The sequence below is a fragment of the Anopheles coluzzii genome, chromosome 3 (assembly GCF_943734685.1).
Source record: "Anopheles coluzzii chromosome 3, AcolN3, whole genome shotgun sequence".
Lineage (NCBI taxonomy): Eukaryota > Metazoa > Arthropoda > Insecta > Diptera > Culicidae > Anopheles > Anopheles coluzzii.
Genome location: NC_064671.1, coordinates 4,683,903 through 4,692,500, shown reverse-complemented (window position 1 = coordinate 4,692,500; position 8,598 = coordinate 4,683,903). Strand labels below are relative to the sequence as shown.

Sequence of the window (8,598 nt, the reverse complement as noted above, 5' to 3'; positions counted from 1 at the left end):
GGGTGGTAATTTTTGTTTTTGGGTTCTCGGCATAGCCGGGCTGGAGCTAGTTTTTGCACTTACCGCAGCAAATTTTCGATATCCTCCGAGCGTACGTCACGCAGGATGACAATCGGGTGCTCGCAGGGATTCGCTTTCAGCAGCTTGCGAAAGTAGGGACTACACGCGCTCAGCACAACCTGGAGTGATTGGGAGAGAGAGGAAAGCGAGCAAGAGATTAATGGGATTTGTCTTTCCACATTGGAGCGCACGGCGCATGGAGGAGACACAGCGAAAGGGAAAATTGGCCCCGGGTGTTTGAGTTTCCACGGGGTAAGTAGTTCGAACTGGCTAGTTAATGCTGTCGGCTACCTCTTTTCACTACCGTGGTGCCGATACATCCGCTCGACAGAGTTTTATGCTAATTTCGTTTTAATTCGTCCAACATCACATCGGACGCACTGCCGAAGCTGCTGTCCGGTAGAGGATTTACCTAATGTAGGGAAGCGTCGGTGTTGAGGTTTAATTACAAAAGGATGGAGGAAGAAGAGCCGCTTCGGCAGCGCAAATGTAATGAAGATGTAAAGTTTGGAATGGATTTTGGAATTTCGGAAGAATGATTGATGTCGGTTTGTTTTTCGGTACTCGGTACCGAATTTGTGTGAAGTGCAAACACCCACAAGTTGAATCTACCCACCTTGTGTGCGGTGAAAGATCGCGAATCGCAGGCAATGGTCACGTCGACAAAGTCCTCCTCGTCGCGCAGATGCCGGAACGAGGACAGGATCGACGACTGGAAGTCGTTCCACTTGAGGGCGTACTGCTGCTCCGAGGGCGTCGGTGACACACCGCGCAGCCGGTTCTGTAGTGGATGCTGGTGGTGCTGCTGCTGCTGGTGGTGCTGTTGATGCTGATGCTGCTGATGCTGATGCTGCTGTGAGGATTGCTGATGGTGTGACGACTGATGTTGCTCCCGCTGCTGCTCGCGCTGCTGATCCCGCAGCAGGTGATCGATTTTGCCGTCGCTCAGCGACATGGTGCGGCTTTTGCCGTTGTTGTTGTTGTTCGCGCCGGATCCGTTGCTGGCGGTGCTGCCGTTCGAGTTGGCGCTGAGGGCGCCCGAGGCGCCACTGTGGAGCGCGAGGTTGGCCACGGCCAGTCCGCCGCCCGTGCTGGTACCGTTGGTGCTCTGGTCGCGGGGGCTAGTGTCGCTCGTGTGCAACGGTTGGTGCGTGTCGTTCATCCTGAGCTGCGTCCCGGGTGCTGCGACGGTCGAGGCCGTGGTGCTAACGCTGCTGCTGCTGCTGCCGCTGCTAGTGCTGCAGCCTGCCGCAGGGAACCGTCCAAAGTTCTCACTCTGCTGGGCTACGACGGTTGCTGTCGTCATTCAATACATCGATCGGGGCTTTGTTTTTGTCTGTGTGGTACGCGTTGTTGTGGTTTTCCCTACCGTTTTAATCGTAGCTATGTAACAGCTCTGTTTTTTTTTCTCTCCAAAGGATGAACGAAAAAACGGAAACAAAAAGAGAAAACAAAACCACCGCGCCTCGTTTGCTCCGTTGAAAATCACTCGTATGTGAAGTTATGTACTTCAGTAGGAATCGTCTGGACGAATAGTATACGCTGTGTTTTGCCGCATCATCTGATGCAATAGTTTACTTAGGGTAATGCAATCATGCAAGCCATCAGTACCATCATCCCGGTTCGGAAGGCTCAAAAGAGACCTTTCAGCGCTTTGCTATTTGCACTTGGTAGTGTAGGGACGGAATCTGTACGGGAGAGAAAGATAAAAACAGAATTGTCAGCATCAGAGCGAGAAGTTTGCAACATATAAAACCAATTAGAAAATTAAAATAGTTCCACGCTCAAAAATCCTTTTTTCTCCAAACATCGTCGATTCGTCGACCAAAGGAAAAACAACGCACGCGCTAGTTTGCCGGGTTTGCTCAGCGTTCTCACTTCCATTAGCGCACACCGGTAGCAACATCGGCCAGTGCCAGACGGTGGTAACTCACAACATGGCCCAAGATTTTTCCCCTTTTTGGGGCATTGAATGTCTTAGTTTCGGAAGTAGTGTTGGTGGTAGTGATGGGTGGGTGGGATCGAAAATGAGGTAACACGAGTTTGTCGTTCGTTTGCCAAAAAGGAGGATCACCTCGACCTGGCTGGACAGTTTGATGGTTAATGGCTTTGTCGTTGCCAGCTTTGTCCGGTGTCGTTTGCAATTTTGGGACAGCGAGAAAAAAAAGGTCAAACGGTTGTGTCATCTGCTGGAATGTGCACCGAATCGGGAAAAGCAAGCACCCTCAACTCCTTTGCTCCAAAGTCGCCAGCAACGACGCCACGGTGAGAAATTGAGTTAGGGAAAAGGGTTCGTTTTTCGCTCTCAGATTCCTGAATCGCCTGTCGCCTGTGTGTGCGTGTGAACGCGCATGCAACGTCGGTGCAATTTTCAGTCGTCTTTTTATGCGCTTTCGTCGTCTGTATGCTCTCAGTATGCTCGGTGGTAGAATGTTTAACTTCCAAACAAAAACAATGCTCACAAATCTAGACACACATACAGTCGAGAATGGTTGTTTTTTGGAATGGTGGAACACACGAAATTAATCGAGCTAGCTCTCTTTGCGATGGAGGAGTGTTGGTGCATTTTCGCGTGAATTCTCCTCGGTGGAGAAGAGATCGAAAAACGGAACGGTTCTCTTAAATCAAAACAAGGACCATTAATTTATATTTTGGTGCGCTTGCTCTCACTATTACCAGTACAGAAATGGTGAATGTTGTTGTTTTTGCTGCTGATTAAGAATGCAGACGAATAAAAACGTATTTATTTCAATTTTCAATTTTTAACTCAAAGTTTCATTCTTATACCGTAGTTTTGTTGCAATAAAACACAACTCTACATCTAACCAGCGGTCTTGACTAAGATGTAACTGCCCTTGGAGTAGCCTCGCCTCAATGGAAATATTTATGAGACAGACATTTGTTCAATTGCAAAACGGCATCTTATCACAGCAAAACCGGGGCAGATAATCATGCCACACGACATGACCCACATCATCGACATTAACTCGCGCAGCCCGTGATGCGATGAAGAACGTTCCCGATCACGGGACAGGGGGAAGGGGATAGGAGGAAGCACATCGTGGCACGGTGCGCTACAATTTGCATGCCGTACTCATAAATAAACAGCGTGGAAGGGCAAACCGATTCGCGAAAACACAGCCCTGTTGACCTCCGGGGCCCTGGCAAAGGGCGGGAAAGGGGAAGGTGCAGGGGTCGGTGAGGTTGCACGAGTGACAAAACGCCCGGGCCGGACGGTCGGGCGGATGACGGTGATCGCTAAATTGCAGTTAATCATTTCAAATAGCTTCAAATGCTGCTGCCCGCTGGTTTTCGGTCTCGTTAGCCTCTCGATTTGTCTCTTCTTGCCTTTGTCTTGTATGTGTGTGTGGCTTTATTTATGTTGTGACTGGCCCCGAAAGACCTCCGAAAGCATTTCTCTACTGGTGGAAGGGAAAGAGAGAGGGAGAGAGAGAAGGAGAGTTTGCAATTTCTAATCCGCGCAAAGATGATCATGTGTGTGTGTGTGTTGTATCCGCCGCCGCTCGCGTCTTCCCGATGATGAACGACTTCTCGAACTGGTAAACGGAACAAAATAATAGAACGTACTTGATGCTCGTGATCGTTGTAGTTAAGGTTGTCGTTTTTTTCCTTCCTTTCGCTTGCTTAGCCAGCTTCACCGAAGAAACGGCAATACAAGCGGACAGACAAACCTTGGGCTGGGATTAGTTTAACAAGCCCAGCCCATTGCACGGCTGCAATCATAAATTCATGCCCTTTTCGTCTGTCCGCCCACTTTCCACCGGTGGCAAGGGCATCCGAAACCCAGGCGAACATCACATCACCTGCCTCACTACACGGGGCTTTACGCTAAAAACTTTGCCCCACGAAACATTAGTAGACCACTTTCCTCCCTCCCTCCCTCCCCCCCGCAAGTACCACGATGCATCGCTTCCAACCAATGAATAGTCATGATAATGGCAATTAAGATTAAATATTTAAATGATTCATAGGGGCCGTTTGCGCTGTTAGAGAAAATAACGCTTAATCGCTGCATATTACCAGTAATAACGGTGGCTTAGTGGCATGGAGGGCGTTTTATGTCGTCGTTGTTGTTGTTTGGTCGCTGCGGAGGCCATGCAAGTGCAAGTGAACGAGCGCACGTGACGTAACTGATGAGGAGAGAGAGAGAGTGGAGCGGGAGCATAGGCTGGAGTGGGTGGAAAATGCAATTACGAATTTCATCGCCAATTGTTTATCGCTATGCATCGACCAGCAAGGAGTGGTAAAGATCAGTGGAAACACATCAGAAAGGGAGGAAATGGTGTCTTATTAGGGTAATAATTGGTTCTGGAAAAATGGGTTTCCAACTAGTGTTTGCGCATTGCGTAGGATTGCTAATATTAATGTTTCCTTAAGTAAACACATTCGAAGCCGAATGTTCGCGACACGCTGTTCACAGCTGTTTTCCATCTTGAGTAAAATTGCTTCGTCGTTGTTTACCCTTCTATCTCCTCGTGGTGCAAGTCACTTTTCCCATAATGATTCGATCGCAACAAGCAAAAAAAAAAGGATTAAACCACGACCGTTCTGGCCCATCCCAAACACTTTCGGGGCTTAATGGAAACCATCCGCATGGCGACACTTGCACGCAAACCCGACGCAAAACCGGCGCCGGAGCTACTTGCGCACATATGCATGGCAACGCCGACGCGCGCGCACAACATGTCTTAAGCTTGGCGTTGCGCGTTTTCCTTCCACTGGTGCGCACAATCCGCGCGCACTTGCTCTCTTTCCAGCCCTTCTCCAGCGCTTGGAGTGCGGAGAATTATTCAATTCGCGTTAAATTCTCCCGTCCGCCGATTGAGCCGATTGAGTAGCCCCCGCATGTGCCCGGACGACTTCTTCTGCCCGGGCAAGAGGACACGGTCTCCGGCTTCCGGACGTGCGCAATTTTTTTTCTTTAGCCCGTACACTTGTATTGCCGAAAAAATTCTCACCATCACGGCTCGGGGCACGATTTTGACGCGGTAATCGGATAAAATATATGTATATGCTTAAAAATAAAACTAAGCATGGATAGGATGCTGGTTTGGACGGTCTCGATGGAATGCTGGTTCCATCACGTGGTCCGATTTTCGATCCGTCCGATGGGAAAGCGTTGCGGAGGGTTTGAAAATAATCAGAGAAAAAGAACAAGTGGTGATTTCGCTTTCAGAAACATGAGTTTGTGTGTTGTTTGGATTAGAAAAAATGGAATTTCTATCACCGCTAGTAGTGGTTGGTGCGCATTACGACTAAATTTAGTTGCGCCTCGTTTGATGACAATTTTAAGACGAGCGCAAGATTTATTGGCCCGCACGGAAAACCCCACCCATATTGGAAACGCAATCAAAAATAGCTTTTTCGCCGTGGCACCAAGGTGGCACACGATTCAATAAATCAAGCAATTTCGCCTAAACAAACACAAACGATTGAAAAAAGGAAATGAATAGTGCATGAAATGAGCTCGCCCCAAGCGCACGAAGCCGCAGCCGCGAATTTTGGAAAGGAAATGGAAGCCGATTTTCTAAAGCAAGTAATTAAATTCATCCTCCAAGCAAAGGCGAGCGGCTGCGTAAGCTACTTTACCCGATCCCGAATGCCGTATGCAATCGCAATCGCAGCGTGAAGTGTCGGCGCTCAGGTGGAAGCAAATACGTGGCCGCGTCGTGAAAGTTCCCCCCCCCTACACAAAAGCACGGCCAGCGAAACTGGGGAAGTTTCGAAAAGGGGGAGAGATTACCTATTAAATCTCACACATTTCTTGGCCGTTCGTTTCGATGCTTTTCGTCATCTCATGTCACACATTGTGAGTATGTATGGGTGTGTGTGTTAACTAAAATTAATCGAACCAGCAAGACGCGCGGACAGTGCATCTAAGCAAAATGGGCACTGGCGATGGAGGATAATGGAACCGTGGATAACGAGCATGAAGTAGCTAAACTTGCAATAAAATAAACTGTTTGCAAATGTCTTACGTGATATTGGGTTTTGAAAAAAAAAAAAACTGAAAAGTAACAGAGTGACTACATCCATCACCGGTAATCAGCATGGAGAAGGGCCCCGCAGAAACTGCCATTTTGAACGTAATCAGTAGGTAGCGTGTGTTTTGTGTGGTTACCTTCGCCGTTTCCTGACCGCTTTCAAACGGACAGGTGTCAGAAGGACTGGAGAAGAAGCGAGTGAGCTTAGATTGTATCAATGAACCTTGCGCACTGCAGGGGAGCACCTGAATTTCCGAACGGCTTTGATCGCGACAGTCCGAAAAGTCAGCAGCTCGCATCTTTGCATCGTTTATCACTTGCGGGGTGTGTGTGTGCTTTGTTTGTATGGGGAAAAGATTCATTCAGTGCGGAAGGGGGTAGAGAGGAGAAGAAATCGTCACCATTGTGGATAGTTAGCTAACACGAGCCCCTGTGGCTGAATATGGATGTGAGTGTCCAAAAACAATCAGCAAATCACTTTCACATCTAATGCCCGCTTGAACCGAAGCAAACGCACATACACACACACATACTTGATCAAATAATGAGGCTGAGTGCTGCTTGGAAGAGCAGCAGATCAGTTTTTTTTTCGTACACAGGGGAATGAGCCCATTCATAGCTGAATCGAGGAAAGTCTTTACGTTGTAGCGATAAGAAAAGGCACTTTTTTGAGGAAAGTGTTATTTTTTAATTGTTTTTTGTGTGTGTGCCTATTCGTATCAAGTACAGTAGAAAGATGTAATGTGTAGCAAGCATAAAGCATAGGCAAGAGCGCGCAACCGGATGGTGATAACGTTCATATCGTTCACACTTTCCCCTTTTGAGGAATGTGATGGAACGGTGATGGAGCTTTTGAAAGTGAACCTCTACAGTAAAAACATGTTTTTCAACATGCTTTATCAATTAACGCATTACGATTAAACCCTTCCTTGTCTTTAAATTCACATCGTGTGCGTATGTGTGTGAGCACGATCACCTGTTGCAACAGTGTACAAATCTTTTAAATCATGTTCGTTACTCCTTTCCATCCCCCACTCCACTCACATGCGATCGTTCGTCATCCGCTATAATCCCGATGTCGCAGTGTCTGAATCGCAGGCATCTGAATCGCTTGACCTCAACATGTGGCCAGCTGAGCCACAAAAGCCAAACGACCGCTCTGGGGGTGGCACATGTGTGTGTGTGTGTGCGCGATGAAAATGGTAAATCATCTCTCACCAGGAGGAATGACAAAAAAAAGGAAAAAGAAGAAGAAGAAAAACACGATCCAAAGATCCTCATGCTCACTGGGCAGCTATTTTACACTCCCGCCAACCGCCACCGTCACTCATCAATATCACACCGCAGGATTCCATTATTCGATTCAATAAACCATACAATCGTTTCAATATTGAAATTAATTTTCAACCCCTTTCCTACCCTTGCTGTCCTCATTTCAGGGCGTTTTTTTTTGGTTGGTTCGCTTGAGTAGTGGCCGATTTTTTTTTCCTTTCCAATTTATTTGCCTTCATGACGTGGTCGGTGTGTGGTGGCGTATTTCTCATGGTTAGCGAGCATATGCGATTATCACTTCATCGAAGGTGGAGTGGAACAGGGTTAATGGGGGGGCAAATTATGTGTGAAAAGCGAGCGGGAGGATGTACTAGTAGTTGTTGTTATTGCTTCACGCCACACTCAGGTTGGTGTGGTCAGGGTAAGGCAACAACACTAGAAAAAAGAGCTATTTGTTTTCCACTCATTACAGGACACAGGCAAATCGATCCCGTGAGTAGTGAAGTGTGCGCAACATAAAAAAACACACACATCCACCAAGAACGAATGGAACAAGCGAGGCGTAGAAACGTTTTTGTTAGCGGTATGAAAAATGAAGCGAGCGAAAAAAAAGCTGGAAACAATTGCATTTAATGTGGTTATTTATTAAATTCCCTTTTTTTGTTGTTCAATTCCATTCTCACACATACACACACGCAAGGTGCATGAAAAAAAGCGACTGGGAATGGGTGGGTAGTTTTCACTTATTCTGATCCATTTAAATTTTCCATTTTGATCAATAGGTTTTAAACGATTGTTCGTTCGTGTGGCTTTCGCACCGATCATTAAGCCCGTATTGGTATGCGCTGCTATTGGTATGGATAATAATTACAAAACCCAATCGATATTACAACCATTTATCAAATTTATTTTTCATTCCAGCAATCATCGTGCCTGGGTGAGGGAGGGAGCAGAAAAATTGAATATAACACCAACATTATAACAATTGAAAAAGTGGAGCTGATTGGTAGGCGCCCTGCTCGTACTTTTCCTTCGGGAAAAGGTTGGGAATAATAAATAAAATGATCGTTTTAATTAAATGTCGGCTGTTAATGCTCGAGTGTGTCGTGCCAAGTGGAAAGTTGACAAAACAAAGGTGAAGAGCAGAAAAAAAATATGTTTTATTACACTGTCAGCTCACACCATATGATTGCAGTTTGGTCAACGAGCAATTTTAGATTTTTTAGCTTTCGGTTTGGCTTTTTTTACGTGGCTTCAAAAA

The 8,598-nt window shown here is 46.8% G+C and overlaps 2 protein-coding genes across 9 annotated transcripts in view; one reads left to right on the top strand and one right to left on the bottom strand.

Annotated features, from left to right (window-relative positions):
- The window catches only part of LOC120955667 (ejaculatory bulb-specific protein 3-like), a 322,541-nt gene that overhangs the window by 169,712 nt on the left and 144,231 nt on the right, over nt 1-8,598 (top strand). The window lies entirely within an intron of this gene.
- Nucleotides 1-8,598, bottom strand: part of LOC120954873 (protein abrupt) — a 109,732-nt gene that overhangs the window by 68,113 nt on the left and 33,021 nt on the right. For all 8 annotated transcript variants that reach the window (XM_049608578.1, XM_049608577.1, XM_049608576.1 and 5 more), the window contains 2 exons: nt 677-1,748; nt 64-179 (listed from right to left, as the gene is read on the bottom strand). In XM_049608578.1, coding sequence (XP_049464535.1) covers nt 64-179; nt 677-1,366 — 806 coding nt within the window. In that variant the 5' untranslated portion in view covers nt 1,367-1,748. The remainder of the gene's footprint in view (nt 1-63; nt 180-676; nt 1,749-8,598) is intronic.